Source organism: Accipiter gentilis, chromosome Z, assembly GCF_929443795.1.
Source record: "Accipiter gentilis chromosome Z, bAccGen1.1, whole genome shotgun sequence".
NCBI classification, from domain to species: domain Eukaryota; kingdom Metazoa; phylum Chordata; class Aves; order Accipitriformes; family Accipitridae; genus Astur; species Astur gentilis.
In genome coordinates, this window is record NC_064919.1 from 37,676,198 (window position 1) to 37,701,462 (window position 25,265).

At 38.8% G+C, this 25,265-nt stretch overlaps 1 protein-coding gene across 2 annotated transcripts in view; it reads right to left on the reverse strand.

Annotated features, from left to right (window-relative positions):
- FBN2 (fibrillin 2) overlaps positions 1 to 25,265 on the reverse strand; it is a 170,587-nt gene that overhangs the window by 104,627 nt on the left and 40,695 nt on the right. For both annotated transcript variants that reach the window (XM_049796454.1, XM_049796453.1), the window contains exons 7-10: positions 13,857 to 13,982; positions 3,590 to 3,715; positions 1,422 to 1,574; positions 423 to 656 (exon numbers count right to left, since the gene is read on the reverse strand). In XM_049796454.1, coding sequence (XP_049652411.1) covers positions 423 to 656; positions 1,422 to 1,574; positions 3,590 to 3,715; positions 13,857 to 13,982 — 639 coding nt within the window. The remainder of the gene's footprint in view (positions 1 to 422; positions 657 to 1,421; positions 1,575 to 3,589; positions 3,716 to 13,856; positions 13,983 to 25,265) is intronic.

The window sequence follows — 25,265 nt, forward strand, 5'->3', positions numbered from 1 at the left end:
CTGAATATTATTCATCTTGGGCTTTCAGTCAAGGCAATGTTCCTGCAGAGTAGGTAAGTTTTACATTCGGAAGAGCAAGGAAAGAGAACAGTTTATTTTAAACACTAGTGCTTTTTTGAAAACTTAGAAATTTGGGGTTCTACTACTGCTGACCAAGACAGGTCAGCAGGGACAGCACAGGCTCAAGGACTCTGTAACAGAAGTGAAGAAAAAAACCTCTACATCTGAACTCTTGTTAAAAACAGAGCTCCTTAACTTCCTAATACATCAACTGAGGTCTCTTAAATGTGCTTGTATATAAAGGCATTTTTATGTGTTAAGAACACCATATCATTTCCAGACTGGAAACTAAGCAGAAAAAAAAGGAAAAAATAGAAGGAATAAAAAAGAGAGAAACAAGTCACAACAATGCAAGTACTTACTTAGCCCTGTAATTATTGGGCCATTTCCAGTGGGACTTTGAGCACCTGTCCCTACCCCTGCTCCACCTACACCTGGGGAGAAACCATTGCTCCCAGGGATGGGAATGAATCCTGCTCCCCTTGGACCATAGCCATTGCCATTGCCACCAGGAAGGAACCCGTTTCCTCCTGTCCCACCACCTCTGGAACCACCTCCAGTAGGAGCACCATCCACACAAAGTCTGCGGTGTTCATCTATTAAACAGGAATGCACAGAGAAGCATAATGTAAATCAACCCTTCGGAGTCAGCTTTTAAGGAAGATACAGATCTTTGTACTCTACAATAAACAGAACACCAATTCCTCGTTTCTCTGATGTGTTATCTTTCCCACTCCCAGTCTCCAGCCGATCCCATGATTGTGACAGGAGTTATTTAAGGAAGGACACTAAAAATAATAAAAGGAAATATTGTAATTTACAACTATTTGTTGAAATCTTTTTGTTGATGTGTTGCCAGCAGCACTGTAACTCCCTGGTCACTCAGACATCTTGATATAGATAAACTGAAAATACATTTCATTAGGGATGTAGACTATTGTTCTATGAGTAGAGTTGAAAGAATAAATGAAATACTGACGCATTTCTAGTTCAAAGTAACCCAAAATTTAATGGAACAAGAGAGCAGCTGTTCCTTTAAATCAAAATGAACTATGGACCCTCAGAGTCATTTCCTCTTTGAGCCTGACCACAAAATCTTTCCCATTTCCCAAGAATTATTTCCAAAGTCAACAAAAGGACGTTAAAGAAACTAGTCCCAAACAATCATGGACCAGAAAAAAATGGTTCACAGATGGTAACATCAGTATTAAAAACACAAGGTTGAATAATAATGTAATTCCTGACTTTCTTTTTCCATTTAGCCTACATTTTAAAGCAGTTTAAAATATTCCAGTGACCTCTACCACAAGTAGAATGGACAGCAAGGAGAAAACAAACCAACCAACCAACAAGCCACTCACCAGATCCTCTGACAGGACACATCTCTGGAACAGACCCAATGGCCCAGCACCGGCCAGACTCACAGCAGCACTGCCTTTTGGTGAACCTACCAGGAAGCTCCTGTGCACAGCGGCCATTCACTGTGGTGGAGAAACATGTACTTGCCCTCTGATCTGGAAGTTAATTTAAAAAGAAAATAAAAAATAGCAACATGAACTCTCAAAATTACTTTCCCTTATTCAATTCATGTAAGGACTAAAATGTTTAAAAAGTTATATTAAACAAACAAACAAACAAAACAAAAACAAACCCCCAAATACCCCCAAACACACCCAATAATCATCTGAGGTGCTCAGCATCAACGCATTCCATGTTTGGTTTACTACAGGATCCCATATTTGCAGTGACAGCAGTCTTGCATTAATCAACATGCAACCTTCAAGTCTGCTCATGCTAACAGGTAATATGGATGATATAAATGATACAAAGCAATAAAAATAGAAACTAGATAGAAATATATAAAAAGCTTACTATGGCAAAATTAAGACATTACATGTAACAACAGCGACATCAGTAAATTCATTTAATGAATTTTTTCTTGGTGTAGACATAGCAGACTGAAGAACTGCTATCCAGTCTGCTCTGCTCAATAGACTGAATGTGCAACAGTATTTTTAGTAGTGCTATGTGAAAACTACTCTATATAAATATGCCAGTGCTTATTATATTCTAGTTCCTTCAAGAACGCATCCTAGATCTTTTATTGTCACACTCCTGAACACAGACTAGGAGAAAAGCTCATTGAATTTGGAAAGGCATGGTACTGATTAAACAACTGAGCACATCCTGATATTTTAGTTAAAAGCAAATGTTTCTCTTAAAATGGGAAGAATAAAATAATTTGTATTAATAAGGATTACATTACTCACTCTTCTCCTAAGTAAAGGAGAAATTTATACTTCTAGGGTATACAAATTATACTCCAATACTATAAACACCTGAGAGCACAAGAACTTTCAGACACATTTTCACTTAAGGGAAGGAGACTGTGACATAAGGGCCTGCCTTAGCGGACTAGGGCATGTGATTTGTTTGCAATTGGTTTGGGGAGCTGACTTTAGAAACTGGATTGTAAAACATGCCAAAATCCATAGAAATTTTGATCATACTGGAAATCATAGGTTCTCAGTAATCCTGAGGCCAGCCACAATATGTTTGAAGTTTGGCACTCCTCAGATGAACCTGGATAACAAAAGCTGGCTACATTGTGCAAAAAGTTATCCATGGGAAATCACTTGTAGGTTTTGTGTTGCTACTGGCTTGAATCATTTATCTGTCATTCAGAAATCCCTTCAGAATTCCCATCCGTTTCCCAACATGAGAACAAAGTACTTTGAGATGTCTGAAATAAGAAGAACCACATGAGAACTAGAAAAAACAGTATTATTAGCAATCGTTAATGATTTTTACACATGGTATGCAGTATTTTTAGTTAATTCATCAGAATGGTTTATACTGTATATTTGACACGTGCAGCTGTATAAAAGAAATTACCATAGGAGAAAATAAGCATACATCATTTTAATAATATAGAAACAGGTTTCAAATAAATTGTCCTGTAAAAGCTGCAATCTACTGAAATCTAATATGTGGTTTCTTTTATTACCTGTTCCAGCCAAATTGGTGGCACCTCAGTATACACTACTTAATGACTTCTGAGTTTATGTGCCTTACATGAGTCTCTAAAGGTTAAATTAACCTATGTAACATGGAACTTCAAACACCAGGTAAGGATAAATGTTTACCCTTTAGATCCAAAGAGAGCTTAGCTTTTGGTTTCATCAGATGCAGGTTAGAAAAACAAATATAATTAACATTTCCTATGTTTGCCTAGATAACAGAGAGATATTAATTACTTTTTTCCTACAAAGAACCAGATCTCAGGCAGGAATTCTCAGGCTACAATACAGTCGACACAGAAGGATCTACTGTCTACATAAAGATGGTTGCAGTGGCAATCATCATCAGAGGAGGATGTTATGAATTTTAAGTAGCTGATGAGTTAGCATATAGTGAGGTCCTGCAGTGGGGAGGAGTGCTAGATTGTTGGGACAGAAGTTCTGCTGCTGTGTGTAAATTGCCTTAATAACCTTGAGAGCTCTAAAAGCCTACAGGGTGGAATACCTACCAACACAGCGGGAGCCATCTGCAGATGTGCCATAACCCCGTGGGCAGATGCAGAAATAACTTCCCACAGTGTTAGAGCATTCACCACCTTCACAGATTCCTGGGATGATGCTGCATTCATCAATATCTATCCGAAAAGGAAAGGACATAGGATAATTAGCAGAGCACTTGAACATACTGTATTAAAAAGAGGGAAAGAGAGCTTTTCTGAAATGAAGTTTTATTCAACTCAGATTGAATAACATATTGCTGGTGTTTGCATACTGCAAATAATTTTGTTTGTCATCTAATGGACGTTTTCTTTATACATTCTAGGGATGCACCACTTCAAGTTGCAGAGTATGTGAGAGCAGTCTGGGATTTCCTCTAAATGACACATACTGAGTACCATCCTAAGGACACAACAGCTACAAGGCAATACCAAAATACACATCCCTGCTTTTGAGCTGAAGGAAGATGGTACAGCAGCCAAGCGTGACAGCTTTGCACTCCTGCAACCACAGAAATATTGCTCATGAGATCTGACTGCTTTCTGGCCTTCTAATACTTGAACAATAAGCAAGAATTTTGGCCAAGCTCTTCATATGTGACCAAATGTTGCATTTTTACTTTTTTCAGATATTTTTAATCCATTCAAATCTTTCTGCTAACTAAAAGTAGTGGTCTCATCTGAACACTGAAACAATTTTGTATGTAAATACATATAAAGTGAGATGTCATCAAGCTGATGAATGAGCTGCTATATGTAACAAAGGGCTGCTAGGGCACTTGGCACCAGGACTGAGAGCACCATGTGCTGTTCCAGCACAAACTGGAAGTAAAATGAGGAGCTGAGGCAATGAGAAGCAATAGGAGGAAGCAGTCTGACTGTATTGTTAGAGATGTGAAGCACAGCAGAGCAAACTGGAATGGAAGAAATACATGCGGGAAGAACAGCATGAGACTAAAAACTATGTCATGACCATTTATACAAACAAGCCATTTTAAGTAACCGCTTCATTCTACAACTGTGACAACCTTTAAGACATGAATATTTTTAGGGTCATTTTAGTAAACTAATTTTGCTTTTAAGTGACCTCTGTACATTAGCTTTTTGAGTGGCTTTCAGTGAATGTGAACTGTGGCGCAAGTTTAACATGGGAGGCATTCTGAGAAAACATGGGGAAATGTGAACCAACTTTCTAACTAGCTTGAGGTGAGTTACGTTTTCCAGTTGGAATGATGAAACCACAGGTTTTGCATGGCTTGATACCAAAGGTAGTCATAGGTACAAGACTTTGGCTTAACTTGTTTGTAAAAATCTGGATGCAGTATTAATTTAAATTAGCTTTCATACTGCAAAACAAACCAAAAACGTCAGACTGTTGAACCCAGACTGTCTCATGTCAAATAATGCAGGAGAAGCATCAGAAAGAGTGTATGACAGAAATTATCTTGTGGTGACACTGTGAAGGACTTCACATTCCTTGTAAGAAAGCCTTGGGACCCCACAGACCCTTCCTTGCTCTTTTACACAGACCTATCATTCCCTTGCATATGTCACTCTAGAAATTCTCTTGAGACAATGACTGCTTGAGAAATAAACTTTAGCAGGTGTTCTTTCTTAGGAGGGTTTTATGTGATGAATACTTTGCTCCCTCCCTTGCTACATTCTCCACAGTGAAAACTCAAAGAAAAGGAAGAGTGCCAAAAAGATCTGGCATGCACAGGGACTATATTAAAAAAGTAACTCCGCACTGTGGGAAGTTCCACACATGAAGAACTCCCTTTAGATATGAATCTACAGAGGACATTAAAGTACTAAAAGGAAAATTTTTTGCCACAAGGCCACTAAGAATGTGAAAACTATTCTTTGTAAAGTGAAGGTATGAATAAAACACTCCTTCTCCCACTGGCATGTCATTTGGAGTGTCATTGTAGAAAAGACAATTTATCTTACAGGTAATGTCTTCAAACTTCCTACCTAGCCCATACATATAAGCACCCTGTGGCCTTTGTTGTTTGTTTTACACTATGAAGCAGAATCAGAAGAAGTGAAAATTTTGTCTTTTTAATAAGGTTATTTAAGCATTTCAGAGGACACAAGAAGTTTAAATTTTACATTAAAATAGTTACAAAATGATGGCAACTATTCCCCACATTTTAGGCATCTGCTCAAATATGTAAAAAAAAAAAAAGTCTCATTTTTGCTAAATCAAAACACTTCTAAGAAATAATGCTTTCACTTAAGACTTCATAGTTACCCACTGCAGAGATTCCGGAATTCCAAATTATGGTATAAATCAAACCCAAATAATTCTCTAGGAAATCTCTGAAATCTTGCATTAATTTACTATATTAAGGACAATATATATAATGTGGTGAACTGCTTACTATCTGATTTAATCCAATTAAATGAAAACATGTGTGTAAATCAAACCAGAACCAGAACCAGCTGCATGCCTTGTGGAGATCTTTCGTGCAGTATGGGTCTTCCACAACCCCTAAGTCTTTTAAACATGAATACTGTCTTCTGTATACACACACATTCTGAAACATCACGTCAGAAAGACAAGCAAGAAAACTGGACAAAATGAGGACTCTGCAGCAAGAGCGTATTTTTTGTAGTAAGTGACACCTTTCCGATGGTAGAGTTACTGGATGCTCATGTAAGAAAACTCCCTTGTTTTACCATCTCTTGAAGCACACCTTCAATTTCAAGGAAATACTACACTACCCATTTTCATCACTACTGCAATGGTTCAAAAAATAAATTCCAATACTAATTCTAACGTTCAGAGGCACCAAAACTTTGATGAAGACATCACCAGCTTGGTGATCACAATTTACCAGCATGGAAATACTGTCTGAAGATGCAAATGCTGTAAACACAAACAGGATGGCACAAAGCTGGTAGCAACTGCCACCAGTGATATATGACCAAGTTAAATTTAATAATCCCTGTGCTAGGAACTAGTTACATAGCATTTTCAAAACATATGTTTCATTCAGTCGCTCTCTTAGAGAGTAGGTCTTAAATCTTGTAGGTTTCATAGCATTTGTTTGTTTGTTTGTTTGTTTTGGTAACTGAGGTACAACAGCAAGTACTATACTAAGAAAAAAAACCACAAGAAAAATGAATCTATAAGAATCTGACTACTAAAACCAGCAGGCACTTGAAACCCGAAGTTTTCCCTTCATTTTCACTCTGTTTGGCACAGGTACCTGCTACTTTAAAGGCACTAATCTTAATTACAAGAACACAACACCTGGTCTTCTGCCAAAGGAAGCCAAATTCCAAAGTAGCTGCTTATATAGTACAAAGCCTATTGAGGTAATGAGTACATGGAGTTTGTAGTACTGGCAAGTGAAAGACATAGGAAGGAAACAGTTAGCCACTTCTGCAAAGCTGCAGGACTGAGACCATCCTTCTCACCTGGCTACAGGCACACCAGTTTAACACTGTCTAGGGCTCTTGTCCAAGAATGACAGGGAGCTGGGACAGGAGGAGGTACCTTCCCGAAATCTGGGCAGTGACCAGAGTGGAAGGAAGACTCCAGAGTCTTCTCCATGTGGAGAAAAAACATATTTTTAACCAACTAACAGGGAGAATCCTTGTGGAAGATTAATTTTCTTGCTTACTGGAGCAGTACCAAGTCAGTGGATTCTTTTATTCACTAGCTTTTGAGCAAAATCTCTGTCTCCCCTTCCCCCTCTCTGGTTCTTTTATGTGCAATTCTTTCAACAAGATCTCTGTTACCTCTGACTGGAAATTCTGAGACTTTACCTCAGAAAGAGCTATTTTTAGGATGGCTGATTGAAAAAGTTACTCAATTTCCCCCCTTCCCCCCTCCAAAATTCATAAATTAATGGTCTCTAGGAAAATGCTCCAAAGATAGTAAGAGGGGATGCTGTCTTAAGGGTAAAAAAGACTGGTGGTGTGAATGGCGGCAGTTCCAACGTTGCACAGGAGATGAGAAGGCCAGTCTCAATGTGAGAACCAATTTAAATGTGTGGCATAAACTTTGCAGGTGTGAGTATTAATAGGTGAACTTCTGCCAAAAAAACCCAGGCTGGCTACTTGTCATCCAGAATTCATGACTTTTACTGCTACGGTAAGCAGGATTTTATGAATAACTGAATTAAAAGTACCAGAAAAGGGGCTCTCAACTGCTCAGTTCTGAAAAAGGGTTCCTTGAAAATAGTTTTAGTCTACAGTAATATCTGGTAGTATCAAATCTGAATAACACACAGTGTAATGAAATTATACATGAAAGCAGAAAAAATAGAAAAAGAACTGCTTCCTTTAGAAGGCGTTTCGCATTTTGGTGCCATATTTAAAAAAAAAATAATATAAGGAGTTAGTCTGTGTCATATAGTCCTAGCCCTTTGATGGCAATAGTACAGCAACATATCTTTTTGGAAGAGCATCTGAGGCATCCTACATCCTAGAGTACCTTTCACTGTAAATGGTGTCATAACTAACTACGTTTAGTCAAGGAGTATGATGTATTTTCAACTTGAGAAGAGTAAGTGGAACACATTTATTAGATCCTTGAAGTACTAATAAGTAGTCATTCGCCTCTTATGTAAATCAGCAAGCACAACTGAAAGCTTATTTCTCCTCTCAGTTTATCTATACACAATCCATCTCTGAATAACCCATAGATGCAAGTTCCATTAATTCTGGAAGATAACATCCTAAAAATGAACATAATTTCATTCCTAAAAAGACAATGAAAACTCAATATATTGTAAAGCAAAACTTTTAGGCCAAAAAAAGAGAAGGGTTGGGGGTTTTCTTTTGTTTAGTCAAGACATCACACTAGTGCTCTGGTGTCTGGAATTTGGTACAAGCCCTGTAATGGCCTTTTCCAAATTTTTTCAGCTCTGTGCCCATTCCTTGAATCCTTCCATGACTTGCCCAGTAGTAGAAGGAGTTGTCCTGACTACTGTGGAAAGTCTATAAACCAGTAATATAGAAAAGCATATAGATAAAATCAGTAACATTGAACCATGAGCTGGATTAATTTTTAAGGTAATATTTTCCCAAATAGCCTAAGCTACCTAGTTGCATTTCTACATGAGGGCATACAGACAGACACAGTTATACATTCAAGTTGTTCTCATGTGTTTTGGAAATGCTTTAAACCTTCTTTACTGATATACAATTGTCATTAATTTCTGAAAGGTCAGTGTCAGAAAACTGTAATCTGAGGCTCAAAATAAATCAAATAAGCTGAATATATGCCTTTTTACTCTTTTTTTAAAAAAAGAAACACAGGAATATAATGCAAGTAAATAGACTAGCAAAGCAATGTTTATTGCTTAGTACAGTTCTAGCAAAATCCATTATGCCACAAAAAGCACAACATGAACATTCCTACTCATTCTAACAATTGCTATTATTTCCAGGACAAATAACTGGAGAAAAAACTCTAACCCACAAAATGCATCTGGATGTTTAAGGACAAAGGATATAGCAGGGGATCTCAAATTCCCCCTTCTTAAGTAGAAAACTTGCTGTTAAATAAAGAAGGTCTGAAAAGTCAGTGTAAGATTCCAGCCTCTGCCTCTGAACACTGGAGCCTTGCCTGGTTACTGACTCCAACTTGGATTTTGCTCTTTGTAGCCAGCAAGTAATATTTATTCTGTTTTTCCATACTTAAAGAAGCAAAAGGAGTGAGCAGAATACTCCATACTACATAACTTCTATATAATGTTTTAAATAAAAAAAAATCATTAAAACAATGCAGTTTCCATTAAATAATTTTTCTGTACACAGGTTCTAACTCATAGGAGACTAATTCCTCATATCCTTCTCAATGGCCCAATCCATATATAAACACAATGTAACTTCACTCAGATGACCAGTCCCACTAACTGAAAGTGTAATTGTTTGAAGACCTGGCTATAGTTTTATCCTATAAATCTCACACTGAGAGATTATGAACTCCCAAAGCCTTTATTAAAAAAACAAAGCCTGAATAAAACCAGGGCTTGGCTTTCATTCTCTGCTCCCTTCTTTCAGTAATGCAAGCATGGTCCTACACTATGGTATAATTTTGGCATTACCACCTTGGCTGTGAAGCATGGGGAAACGGACAAGTAACAGTTTCATTATGGTTTTTTTCCAGAAAAAATGGTACAAACTGGGGACTGCAGGTTGTTATTTGCATAATTCCCTGTAGGGAGTTATGTGTCTAGGGAAGCTAGCGGGGAAGCTGTGACCAGGGACTAATTAGTACCTAACTTCTGCCACAGACAGAAGTGGCAGGGGCTTAGAAGAAACAAAGCCGGAGCATATGACCTGTTCTGCAGTTGGCTGCCAACAAAGCAGGAAATGAAATCCCATTGATTACTGAACTATGAAATAACAGCAAATATTTCAGCCTGCAGATGATGTTTCACTTCTATTATGCATGGTGCCATAAGCATCACAAATTTTTAAGCAGATATGCGTTAAAAATATATTCACCTCTTCCTGTAGATACTAACAGGGAGAAATGCTTAATAACATTTTTAACAACTAAAGCAGAGCTTTAGATAAGTTAAATAAGTAGAATGCAAAGAATGCCTTAATTACTGTTTTCAGAAGGAAGGAAACCTATCACTGAATAAGTTCTCCTTTTGGCATCAAAGCTGGAGTGCAGATGTCAGGCAGAAACATAACATATACAAAATGACCTGCGTTTTTTGGATCTCTGTGAAAACATCTATTTGATATATTTTAACTGCATCCTTGCCTGAGAGGAGATATCAGGTCTCCTTCACATGGAGCTCTTTTAGAGTTAACAGCAGTAAAGCATGAGTGCTGCCATGGGCAGATTACAGACATCATCAGAACAGGGACTTCATTTATTGAACGGAGATGGTACTCCATCATATAACAGACATAAATGCTGTCTTTGCTCTGATGATATATTTATCACATTAGAAATGCCTTTTTTTTTGACTAACACCTCAACAGCTGGCTTGGGCAAAATCACTATTGTCCTACTCCTGCTGCACAAGTCTCATGGAATAATAATAAATACACCATGTTTGAGAGAATCAAAAAGCGAAGTGCACTTCTAAAGAACAAGGACAAGTAACTATTCATCAAAAAATGTAAAAGTTACTCTCTAACGTTAAAGTAATCATTGCATTTAATACTATAAAAAGTTCTAAACAGTCTCAAGCTGAAAGAGTCCTGCCAAAATAAACAGGTGTAATACAAAGAAAACCAATTTGCATAAGAGCTTTCCAATGAAATGTCTTGCAACTAACACAAATCCAGTACGAGGAACAACAAAGCATACATTTCTAATATGTACATTGCCTACACAATCAAATACAATACATGTTTAACAATTACAGCTGGTTTTGCTTCAGCTTTGAAATGATGAGTTTCAAGTAAAGCATCACAGTCACATTTTGGAAAACATTCAACATTTGCAGGTTTTTTTTCTGGTAGTTGTTTATATTTAACAGCATAATTACAAGAAAACATTTCTGAATTTTGTGTACTTGAATTCTACTGAAAGATAAATTGTATTGCTAGAATTTTTCAAAATCATGGTAACTGTACTTATTGCTTGATATCCCACGTAACAGAAAATGATGGTAAAAATAGCTAGTTATGCAAAGACAATTGCAAACAGTAGATGTTTATTGACTTCCTAAATGTTGTGTAACCATTGCAGAAGTACATTGCTTAGAAGCTAATGATAGCATTAAGATACTAACAAAATTAATCATGTCAGGTATATGTCAGATTTAAGGTGGGTATAGGTAGCTAAGTTCACTGTGACTGTGCTCTGAGCTGGTAGGATGCAAGTTAGCTCTGGTGCTTAAATTATAGATCCACATCAGTACAGCACCATGTCTCTGACCTGATAGTAGTGCTAGATATTGTTATAAACACTTAGTCATAAAGTAAGTTGCATGTAATTGTTAATGGTATCTGCCAATTTACCTTTCCTTTCCAAATGATTAGAGTCCATTATCAGAAAAAAGCAAGTAGTGTTGGATTATTACTATATAAGTTCATAGTTTGTGTTCTGATTCATCTATTACTAACGCCCCCACACCCCTGACCACTACTACTCAATAAGGAAATAAAAAGGAAGCTATAATTTTAAGAGCCAGTGATCAAGTGGCAGGCAATTCCAAAATCAGCTGGGTTTTTTGCAGTTAGCAATGAATGGAAAGCAATGCTTCATCCTTTAGGCTTTTTTCCACATAGGTGTGGAGGAGAAATAAGCCAAGTAAAGCGTCACAAGCTGACAAGCATGATGTCCTTTTCTAAAAACAGCAGGACTAGTGGATACGTGGTCTCAGTCACCTCCTTTCCACTTTTTCAAACATGGGCAAGACCAAAGGAAGGCTCTTGGGAAAACAAAGCACCCTGTCCTCTTCCTTTTCTTCTAATTCCAATTCTCCTTCATATATGCTGATGCCTCACTGAAGGCCTACAAGTCTCTTGTATCCTACCCAGCGACTCCTTCCTATTTGCCTCCCTGGTAAGAAAAATCCCACTACCTCTTGCCTATGGTTACATTCCCATTCTGTGTCCCACAAAAAATTAAAGGTTTTACTAGGTTGTGCTGCCCACATTATGCTGAGCCCTGCTCCTCACAGGCTGCCATGCAGCACAGGGTAGATGAAATGCCTTGGATTTAATTCTCACAAGGAAAGTGGCTCTGATTACAAATTTTGCATTCAGTCATCTTCCTTTTGTAGGATTCCTCACTCCACTTGGTGCCTTCTGGTTTCTCCCTGGATCCTGCAGAAGGCTGTGGAGATGGTGCCGTTATTGTTCTATTGCTCTACAACTCTTCTACTGTTCTACTTCCTGTCTTCAAGGTATGGAGACATTCTTTTTCCCAGTGTCTCAGCAAAGCTCCTGGTGTCCACTTACTTCTAAAGTGGTTCAAACGGACCTGCTTTCCCTGTGAACGTAATTGCTCCCTGCAGAGCCCTAAACCTCTGGGCGTATGCTGGATACCTATCAGCGCACTCTTGTATATGGTTAGGTAGCTATACACATGCACATGCACAGACACATTGACAAGCTGCTGCGATTTCTCCTCAACCATGGTAAGAAAAGCTCTGTTTCTATGGTTGCAGCTCTATTTCTTGCAAACTGTTTCTTGGAAGGGTTTAACAAGATATAGCCAGGTTTCCCCTAGAAAAACTCAAGACAGGAATACTATTGGGTACTGAGCAGAAATTGAAACTAGCCAACATAAAAAACCCGAAGAAGGTCGAGGGCAGGACCAGAGAAAAATACCTTTGGATATTTTTTTTTCCCTTACTCTTCAGTATTACTTGCAACACCAAATGCAACACCTTCACTTACAAAGTGTGATTTTCCATCTCATTGTATTACTTAATTTTTCTCAGAATTCTGTATTGTAGGCAAAACTAAGGAAAACTCTGAGCCAACTTCCAAAATTGGCTACAAACCATATATTTGTTTCTAACTTAATACTGAATAAAATAGTTAAATTGCCACCTAACCACAAGCCAAAGCCTCGAACAAGCTGTCCTCTTATCTGTGTAATTTAAATGTGAATGTACCCACTGGCTGGGATGAAGTTGAGAGTTCTGATTTCTTTCAAGGCAGGGCAAATTCACTCAAATGTGAAGTCTTCATCAAACCCACAAAAACTCAGCGATTTTCTACTGCATTACTTTAAACTACACAGAATTGTTGCTCTTAATTTTATCAACATGTTTATTGAATAAACATGGTCTATGTTTATTAAACCATGCTTATTAAACATGGTCTACTTGATTTTTTTAATCTAAAAAAGGAAGGACAATTCCTATATATTTTTTACTTACCCAGGCTCTTCAACAAAAACTATACATAGCAGTAATTTCTTACACCCATTACAAAAATGCCACATCTGCTTTTCACACTGTAGTCAGTAGGCTGAAAATACCTACCAGTACTAGAGTACTTTGGACATTTTTGAGAAAACAAACAAAATCCTAATACCTCAGTTGCAGTTATATGCTGCTCACAGATGCAGCCTTTATCAACAGTTCTAAATTTTGAAACAGGATAAAGACTGTCTATACCCACAGGAGACAGACAGAAAAAAACATCTAATGCAAAATATGAACAGCAAAGTAGAAAAGGATGATGCTGTGAAGAAGAAACAAAAAGAACAGTACAATGATGTTATGTCTGTTCAGATCAGACACCAACTATTGAGAACCTTTTCTTTCATTACTAAAGTGCTCTAATGATTTACTTAACCCCTTTTGGGGTAATGTTCTCTGACAACATCACTTACCATCACATTTTTGAGTTGCCTCATTCTGCTTGTGACCAGTAGGACACTTGCACTCATATGAACCTACTGTATTAATGCAATTTCCTCCTTGGCAGACTCCAGGGATAGCCTGGCATTCATCAACATCTACAAAGACAAAAAAAGGATTACTTGACATAAAATACAGAATTTCAGCATGGCTTTTGCTGATAGACAGAGAGCTCTGTCTCTTAAAAATAACCACAGTAAACCCCAGCACATTTCTCCACTTCAGCACCAATATAAGATATGTAAATAACAGCAGCAACATGATTCAGACCTTCATGTGTGCTGTATTTGATCCCATATAAGCTAAAAATGTATTACATGTGTTGACTTATGACTTACATAGCTATAAATATTTAAGAAGTTTACTTAAGTCAAATATGTACAACTTACTGTTGGTATCCCATGCCCTCAGATTTCTCCTTATATATGTCCATTACAAAACACAGATTCTTATTTTGAAAGGATCTCTACCTGTACGTATGGACTACTCTCCTGCCCACCTTAACTAGGTAAGATAATTCTTGCAGGATGTTCTTTCTGGACAGAAGTCAAACTACTCCTGTCAATAGAAAATAGGTGCTATGCAGCCAGGGTAAGTTGTATGGCCAATGATTTGCATAACTTTATTTACTGAAGTAATAAGTAGGACTAGAATTTCATAGACTTCTTTAGGCTGGAATGCCAATGTTAAATAAATGCTCTTAGAAAATATATTGCCATTTTTGCTCTACATCTTACTTTGAGTAACTTCCTGTTGTATTTTATTATGTGCTATTTCCAGTTCAAATTGTGTTGGGTTTTTTTGTTCCCCACCCTCATTTGTTTATACATAAACCATCCTGTATTTCTGTAGGTTTTTATACAAAACTATCACATGACTCAATGTGTGAGTACAAATGGGCAGTTAAAATAATACCAAGGATCATAGAGGCCTCTATGAAATAACCAGTGCTAAAGCAGATTGAAATTCTTTGCACACAAGGGAAGGGAGGACAGGCTCTAGACTAGTGCATGATATACATATTATATGTGTGTATTTAGCTTCTCAGTAGCTCTTTTAAAAAGTTCAGTTAATCTTTAGCTATCAGAGAGTTCAGAATTAAGCAACCATACTAATTCCTTCACAACAAAATTTCACATACATCCATATGTTCATAAAGGAGAGAAGGCTTGGAAGCTTTGTTCTAAAACCTGTAGAAGCTCTTCTGTGAGATTTCAGGTAGTATTTCTTGTCAAAGCTTGCCCTTTCACAGAAGAGGCAAAAATCAACCGATTTAGCTAGTTCTCCATACTCTGAAATAGAAATAAAGGAAAGCGTCCTTTGCACATTGTAGAAAAGGGAGCCACAAGGCTTCCAAAGAGTTTCTTCTGTGCAGAGGTCAATTTCATACTATTTTCTCCTCTTGGATTACAAATAAGTATAGAAATAAATTATAGAGTTAAAGCAATACACTGCCTATTTAAAAAAAAAAACAAACACAATTTTATTTCACTCCTTTCTCCATTATAATTAAAATACTATTTACAATTACTATATTTGTAAAGCATTTAAGAACAATATTTTTTATGTTTCTTTCTCCAGCTTTTTGATTAGTGCCAAATAAGCAAGGAATTTTAACCATTACCCTATTTTCTACTTTTAGTTCTTCTGTTAGCTTACATGCATTATTAAATGAAGCAGCTGGTAAACTTTATTTAAGATGCAGAAGAAAGCATCTCTTTCTTCTTCACATTCATGTTCGTTTTCTTTCTCTCTACCTTTCGCTTCCACAACCAGCTCTTTACCTCCACGAATGTGGAGACACCAAGATACAGAGTGTGTAGGACAAACATATTAGTAGTAGAATACAGTACTCCTCTTCAGGAGGATGTTCATTATCTCTAAGTCCTTACAAGACACTTAAATTCCACCTGAGTATGTGGATTATAGTACTTCCTCAGTTTTTGTTACTCCTGGTGTTTGTGCTGTAGATAAAACCTATGATACATGCCTTGTCCATTCACCTGCTTTTTCATTTAAGCAGGTACAATTGCTCACAGTCAAGGAAGAAGGAAATTTTTTTAATTTTTTTTTTTTTAACCACTGGACTTGGTTTTAAGTACATCTGCTGGAGAAGTTTGCATTTAGCTCCTGAATCAGTACTGATTTACTCAGCACAGTACTGTATCCAAATGCAACAGTTAAATTGTAAAGGGATTAAGGACTTTATGAGAGGTATAAACTTTCTGCAAGCATTTTTCTTCCAAATAATTAGCGCTTGGTGCAATCTAGTTTACCTAGAAAGCAAACTTTTCATCTCTTAAGTATTTTAAGGAATTTGGACATGATTTAGCAACATCTAGGCAGAAGATGGGTTCCATCATTTGTTCACACCCAGCTCACCCAGTAGCTCCCTTCTGAGTAAAACTAATATGGTATTTGTATTTTGACCCTTGGGCCTCAAAATGCATTCATCACATGGAGTATGCCTGTGCCTTGTGTCATTTACTAATGCTTATTTAAATTAAGCCAACTGTGTCAGCAGATCAGTGGTTAAAAATAACCACTGAGTATCTTTAACAGTTTTCTAAGTCAAATATGTCAAGTAATAGTAAATAAATGGCAGTACCAGCAGGAAATTAATACTCTCCAGAAACAGAAAGAGTATCACTGAAGCCCTGAAGTGAACAAAATTTTAAGATCTATTGATTCCATTCATTTATTTCAAGTCCAGTCCTATGGTTTTAAAAGGACAAATAAATCTCAAGCTCTGCTGAAGCTCAAAAAGTCAATCCCAATTATGCAACACAGTGCAGTGCTTGTCCAGTGAAGAAAACACAAATGGTATCACTATGAAAGGTGCAAATCTTTGAATCACATGCACTATCTTGCTTTTCTGTGGTAATATCAATCTTAATTTGTGAGGACTTACGTGTTAACTATTTTAAGTCATATTTAAATGTAAAGAGAAGAAGTATATCCAATTTCACTGTCAGCTTAAAAACATATACACACTAGAAGCCTGATGCTTTTTTTGGTCAGTATCACTCTGATAAAAACCCAAGTTTGTTTTAATATATTGTTAGCGTTTTGGAATTGAGAAAGTCAGAAAGGGCAAAAGTATTTTCTTAAAAAGGCATATTTTATGAATTGTTTCCTAAATGCCATTTTAAGATATAAGATTGGGTTTTTTTCTGAAATTACAACAGATCTGAAATGAAGCATATTTTTATTTACTTTCTTATATCTTTGACAGTCAGGCTAAGCCACACAGGAGTTTTGTCATTATTAATTATCCATTTACTCACACTTTTAAACCCCAACCACATTAACACAATAAACTTTTTGCCATAAACAGAAAATTAGATGAATAACTCTTTAGATACAGTTCTGTATAAAGAGGCTCAATGTGCTACAGATGAGGTAGATGTTTCCATGTGTTCATAGGCTTGATAATATCTAGCAAGTGAAGAAAGGTTCTTCGATTTCGCAGAGTTTTCTCTGCAAAATGCCTGTAGGATTTGCACAGCTAACTTTAAACAAGTACCTTTGAAAACACAGCTAAACCCACCTTCCCCTTCTGATGAGTGGACAGTTTATCAAAAAACTCTGAAGAACCAGAAAGCTCAGGAAGAATAAATCCTCTCAGATTTTATACACAAATTTTGGAGAGTGCACTTTTTATTTACAATGACAGTAATAACAATTACCCAAATACAAATTTTCCTTGAATTCTACCTATAATATGTATGAGGAGTTTCTCTGCAATAGATTTGCCATGTGGGAACTAAAAAGTAAACTAGTTGTCAATACAATGTCATACAATGTCATACAATGTTGGTTCTTCCTCCACATCCTAGATAACAGAAATACAATAAATACAAACATACAACAGAAATAATACTAAGCTTTTTTTTTTCTTTCCGTTTCAATACTTATTTTCATGACAGCAGGATGGGATCCTAGATGACACTGTTAATACCATCAATAAACCAGACATTAATTCCAAACTCTAGATTATCTAAAAATTATCATCTATCACTCATTAAAGTCCGTATCAGTTCCTTTAATATTCAGTACAGCATATTCCTACTATAGAACAGATTTTTTTCATATTATCTTCTGTAATGGCTATATATACTTAAGAACGGCATCAATGGTAGCAGGAAGAACCTTCATATTTTCAAAAGCTATTCATCCAGGACTATTTTTCTCTCCTTAGCACAAAAAATTAAGTGTCTGAAGGGAACGGGTGTAGCTGAGAAATGGAGTGTTGAGGAATGCAGGGAGTAACTGAGCAAAGTCCAACATAGGATTTCAGCCATTATGTTATTCCTAAGGCCAAGTAGCAATGGCAACAAAGTACTTTCAATTGGAACATTTAAGTTCCTCCTGCCTGAATTCTTGGGAAGAGGGATGTCTGAACAGCTACAATTCCTGTTTAAGCAATGACTGAGTAGAAACTGTTGGGGGGGGGAAAACCCAAAACAACACCCAAACAACAAAACCCATCAATTTGAATTTTGATTGGTTTTGACTCTCTTAATTTTTTAAAAGCTGTTCATGATAATAATGAAGTAACAATACTACCACAATGTTCTATACAAGCACATTACTCAGAGAACATAATCCTGAAAAGGTGCTAAAGAGCCATTTAAGATACACTAAGATTCCAACATGCACATCCTGTGAAGAGTAGGAGCGAATTCATATTCAGCAGTTAAACCTTGTCACACTCTGACATCTAACACATACTGACATTATGACCTATTTTCCAACAGTAAGGCTTGCAAGTTCTACTGTTTTCGACTTGCTTGTTATCAACTCCCTAATTAGGCTATCTGCTGATGTAAGCATTCACTTCAAAAATGCCAAGCATTCAAACTATGGACTGAGTCTGGTCTAATCAATATGTGACAAAGATACAGTTTTACTGAATAACAAGGGGTTTTGTGTTCCTCTAATAAAAGTCTCTGTAAATCTGATGTCATCAGCAGAAAGAAAAGCATTGAAAAGCATTAGCCAGATTCCTGTATTTGTTTCTAAAACCCTCAGAGAAAATATTTAATGCCAGTCTCATCTCACCTTCCTATTTCATTAAATGAAGCCTCCTCAGATAGGAGTTACCAGACTTGGAGAACAACTGCTTCCTGAATTTCTGATACTCCTCTGCTGTTAAAATTTTTGTAGCACCTTCCACAGAGCTCCATCTTGAACCCTTTATTTTCTTCTTCACAGTTTATCTCTGTGTAGTCATACCTGCTATCATTATTGCAGCTTCTGTCTGTGCACAACTCACAATCTACCACTTTTTACTCCTTCTATTTGGATTAAACTCTCCATTCACCTTTCTCTGCCAGGATGAGTTTGGCACAGAAATTTTAAGAGTTGGTTACACTTCCTTGCCATATTGCAGTGTAGTAGCAAGTACCTCAGTCCCACTTTGTCTGTTCAGCATACACCTTGGCTCCCTCCTAGAGTTTCTACTTTAACTGACTGTTGGAGGGGTTTTGACCCCCTGTGAATGACACTGCTGTATCGCTTTCTTCTAAAATCTTCATACCTAGCTGTAGCAAAATTCTGCAGCTTATTTCTACAGACTATGTACTCTAATACGGAGTTTGGAAAGGGTAAACAGTGTCTCCACAGTGTCAAGCGCTACATTCAGTCCCTTCCTCCAGTAGAGTGGTGCGATAATTTGGGACAAAATGCTATTATCAACCTAGAAACACAACAGAACTGAGGTGAGGAGGAACTACCAGTACTCAGAGCTTAAAAAGGACTGCCTCAACCATTAGAAGTAGAGACAATGATTTGTGGAACGAAGAATTTCTTTGTCTCTCCTTTTCCACACAGAAAATCTAACTTTTCTTCATCTGTTTGTGCCTTACTCTCATCTTGTAACATCACATACTAACTCCTGCTGACATAAATACAATCAGATCTTCCTATATAGCAATAATATGCCAAAATGTAGCAAAAATGATGGCTGTTTAAACTTCCTTTCTTCATCAATCCCATTGTTTCTATGCTTCCCAGTGGAATTCAGCGATGATGTTAACTGCATTACTTAAAAATATTTGCCACACAGAATGAGCAGGCAGAAAAAGAAAACACAGTATTGTGGGCACAGATGCTAAAAAGCTCTACTGATCTCTCACGTAATTTAAATGAAGCTCCAGAAGCTATGCCAGGATCAGTTTGGCAGAGAAGTTTTAAGAATTCATTATATCTGGCCAAGATCTTCGTCATACAAAGGAGTTTGACTTGGAGATTGTAACCAACATGCATGCCTTCAGTACAGTTTCTGTTTATGACATTGTTATGAAAAGAATGTCTAAGGCATACTAATCACTTCAAGATTAACAGTAAAACATAAGCTGTTATAGGCAGACAGAGGCCTACTTCTGACAGATGAGGAAAAGCACCATCAAATATTTCTCATCAGTATAATCTGGATTCTTTAAGCAGCGTAAGCACAGAAAAAAAGGAAAGCAAATATTTGAAATTAACAAAAATGAAGGGATTTATTATTGCTTAAAACTAACCTAAGTATTTTAAATAAAATAGATACCTTTGCTAAGATAATGCTGTGAGGAGTTCCACAGGAGTGAATTTGAGCTAATAGCTTCAGTTGTAGTTTCAGGTAAACGATAGCACTGTGTGAATGAAAACCGAAGTAAAAATCCAAAAAGATGTTTCATCAAGTTTTAATTTCTAAAAATTAAAAATCTTAGATCATCTTGATTTTCTCTCAATTTTTCAACTCATGTTCATGGAGGGCTCTTACCAAGAACTCTTATGGAGGAGACCTGAAGTAGAAATCCAGCCAAACAACTGACTTTGTTAGATTTCTGCAATTTTAAGCCACTGAACTATGATGCAGTGTAGGGGAAAGCAGCCCTAAGAATAATGCTGCAATACGTGGGGCCACAGAGAAGACTGAAACAGAAGGAATAGCAAAATAAAAGTGAGAAAGGGAGGACATTACGTAGCCTCTTCTGAAGCAGTAAAAGAGTAATTTTTCTGAAATTTTTCATAACACCACGAGCAACAGAAGCTGCCTGAACCAGGATGTTTTTCAGAGTCACAGACTGGCTAAGGTTGGAAGGGATGTCTGGAAGTCATCTGGTCCAATCACCCTGCTCCAGCCCAGAAACCTACAACAGGTTGCCAAGGATCATGGGAGATATTCAAAAGCTGTCTGGACAAGATGCAGACTCCACAGCCTCTCTGGGCAACCTGTGCCAGTCCTCGGCCACCCTCACGGTGAGAAATTGTTGCCTGATCTTTAGGAGGATGTTCTTTGTGTTTCAATTTGCACCCACTGCCTCTTGTCCTGTTCACTGGGCACCACTGACTGGCTCTGTGCTCTTTGCACCCTCCCATCAGGTATTTGTACACACTGATGAGATCCTCTTCAGCCTTCTCTCCTCCGGGCTAAAGAGTCCCAGCTCACTCAGCCCTTCCTCAGAGGAGAGATACTCCAGTCCCTTCATCATCTTTGTGGCCCTTTGTTGGGACTCTCTCCAACAGCTCCATCTCTCTCATGTTCTGGGGAGCCCAACTCAACACAGCACTCTCAAGTGTGGTCAGCCTCGCCAGTGCTGAGGATAGGGGAAGGATCACCACCCTGGACCTGCTGGCAATACTCTTTTCCCACAGGCCAGGATACCATTAGCTCTCTTTGCTGCAGGGGCACGTTGCTGGCTCATGTTCAACCTGGTGTCCTCCAAGACCCCTAGATCTTTTTCTGTGATGTTGCTTTCAAGATCATCAGCACCCAGCAATACTGGCACCTGGGGCTGTTCTTCCCCAGGTGCAGGACTTTGCACTTCTCTTTGTTGAAGTTCATGAGGTTCCTGTCAGCCCATTTCTCCAGCCCGTCAAGGTCCTTCTGGATGACTGCCATGACCCTCTGGCATATGACCCTCCCAGTTTGATGCCATCTGCAAACTTGCTGAGGATACACTTTGCCCCATCATCCAGCTCGGTACTGAAGATGCTGAACAGGTCTGGACCCAGTATTGACCCCTGGGGTACAGTGCTAGTCACTGGCCTCCAGCTAGACTTTGCACTGCTGATCACCTCCAGCCAGCTTTCCATCTACCTCACTGTCTGCTCATGCAGCCTGTACATCAACAGCTTGTGGGAGACAGTGTCAAAGCCCTTTTTCTGAATTACCTAGCAGAAATTCTTGCTAACACATACATACACACAAACAAATCCTGCTACTGCATGCTTTTTGTTATTCTGTAAACAGGGAATTAAAGTACAAAGTTCTCCAGCACTACAGGGAACCACCTATTTAAAAATTTAGAGCAGGTCATTCCAGTCAGCTTTATCACTTTGCTAAGACAGAGATCCACTTGTGCATGCAACACCTGCAGTATCCTGGGCGTGCTGTCTCACACGGATTTTGGAAGCCATAAGGGACAGACACAGAGACAGAACTGTACATAGACACTTTGTGAAATCAGAAAACACAAAAACAAACAAACAAACAGAATCTCCCACCCCAAGTTATTTGAACCTCTGTTCATCCCCAGATCGACTGGGGACTGGCAGATAAAAAGATTTTGCTCTTTGTCAATTCATTTAGTTACGCAGGTCATAATCGGAACTCAAAGGACCGCGTCGATCCGCCGCACCCGATCTCGGCCCGACCACCAGCCTTACCGGGCGCGGTCAGCAGATGCAACACCCCGCGGGGAGGCGACCCCGGCGGCGGGGCGGGGCGGGGCTCCGGTCGGCGTCGCTCCTTCCCTTCGGCGGGGGCCGAGCCCGCCCGGCGGCGGCGCAGTGGCGCCGCCAGGCGGTGAGCAGAGGCAGCAGGAGGAAGGCTGCACGAATCGCTGCCCGAGAGTGATTTCAACCACCCCACCGCGGGGCTTAAACAGGACCTTCTTCTGAGCATCCATAATAACACCTGGAGCATTCAGACTCCTGACAGCAAGACCCTAAAAATTCCCCACAAGTGGATCCAGGGGTAACCGTCAAGCCTTTCCCCACTGAGACCTGTTTACCTTTCTGTTCTGCAGGAACGTCATGGGTCAATTCATCATCATCATCAATTCATCAGTTCCTCAGAACAGCATAACTTTGTTCAGTTGTATGGTACACGATCCTTGTATTCCACTGAGGCCATTGCTACCATGGCAGGAATACTGGGTGGTGTTACTTGACTTACTGGGGGGACCGGAGAGGTTTCCCCCAATGACCAGGTCTGTATGGGTTCGTGTAGGTTTTTTTTTAATTTTTGGTGCAGCTGTTCAGCATGCAGCACCATACCTCTAAGGCCAAGGAAGCAAATGACACTGCCCCCAGTGGCAGGCCAGACCAGGCTCTGTTCTGGAAGGGCTTGGTGTAGGGTTGCTGCTGGTAGCATGTGGCCAACCAGTTGCATTTTGAGCCGTGTCACAGGTGCCTGAACCATGCCAATATGAAGTGGCTTGGTCTCTTTTTTTCCTGATGGCCATTAACATCACCCACAGACAGATGCTTCCCCTCAGGGAAGGCTTAGAAGTAATGTAGTCTTCCAAATGGTAATGCATTTTGCATGAGATGTGGGCATTAATGAAGGTCTGTTGTCTGCCTGTATTGCCACTCTGACATCAGCTGACAGCTCACCTTCACACCTTTCTGGCTCAGGCATTGACATATCAGAATTAATAGCAAACATTTCCAAAACAGCAGTTCCCCTCAATACCACTGAAGGTGTCCAGGTGTGTTGTATACCTCTAGCTTCAGGTCCCATGCATCTGAGTCTAAATGACAGCAAAAGCTGCCTGGAAGGGGTAGATGGCTGGACCACCACTCCCCCCCCCCATACTTGGGACTGGGATTGGACCACCCCAAGAAGATTTAATTTAACCCACTTTAATGCACCAGAGCCTATCATCTCTGTTTCCTATACAATGCAAGAATCTGATATGACAGACCCAGGCGAAACATGCAACAGTACTCTTGTGGGACACTCATTGGTTCAATTTAGAAGTGGTAAACCAGTGACTCCCACGCACATTTCAAATTCCTTGATTTCAAATACAAGACGTTTCCTGCTACATGCACTGAGGAGAAAAAAATGAAATCTAACTAAGTGGGTCCACACAGTGAACTACTCTAAGGTCCAAGAGTTTAAACTCACTGACCCACCTCAAGAGAAGTGGGAGTATGATTCCACCTCTGGAATCATACCATAGCTCAAAAGCTTTATTCATGTGGGAAAAGAATGCTTCCATGGTGCTACAGACACTCCAGGGTATGGTATGGCTGTGTAGTGATGAATATGCCTATCCTAACTGTATCTGGTGGAAAAAAGAAGCCTGGGAAAATGCCTATCAGCCAGCCGCCTGCACCCTAGGTACCCTTCTGTTTTGCCCTAAGAAATAGATGCCCCATACGTTGCACCCCGTAACTGGGCATAAGTATTGGGTAAAGCAAGAAACACCTACTTGGGAAGAAATGAGTATGGGTCAATGGCTGAAATCTATGACAAGATCGGTGGCTGACCGGTTGATTCCAGATAGGGACATTAAGACTAACATTATCATCAAAGATACCATTGTCCAACTGGGATGTCTGGCCAACAGCGCCAGAACATTCTTCATGTTGGTCAACACACAGTTGAAAGCCACTGCCAAGATGATACTACAGAATAGACTGGCACTAGATGCCCTCTTGCTCAAACAAGGTGGAGCGTACACATCAATGCAACAACGGACTGTTGTACCTCACACTCTGAACCTTATGCCTTCACGGAGTAGGTAGTGGCATAGGGTCTGACCACAGCACCTACTTGGTTTCCATTGCTACTTGGGAAGATTCTAAGACAATATAGCCTGCAAACTGACCATGTGTGCCAGCCTGTAACAGAAAAGTAGTACATTCTCCTTCGGGAGTTCTAGTATCCTCTGTTATTGCATTCTTTGTGCAGTTTGTTCTAAAATTTAGCCAAGTAGCTACAGAAGAACAGATACCTTTCAGGATAGATGGACTGCAGTAACAACAGAAAGGAGGAACAGCGAGTCTCTTACCATTGTGGAAAGAGATACTGGATAAGCCAAGAAGCCTTTACCATTTCTCAAATATTTTATGAATCTAAACATAGAAGACTGCAGTCCTTCCTTACTCATGCATTTTTTCTAGCCCCATACAAATAATCCAAACAGAGCATTCAGAAGGTTCACTACATGCTGCATCTAAATGATGAGAATTAAAAAAAAAAAGGTCTCTATAATAACCCCCAACCACTTCAGAAAGCAAACAACTCAGTAGCAAGAAATACTGAACTTTGCAGTAGAATGAATGAAGTACGTATTAGTTAAGGGCTACAGCAACACAAGCCAGTTGCCTGATTGGTGCTCTACTGCAGTATCTGACAGCTGTGCTCAACAGACATT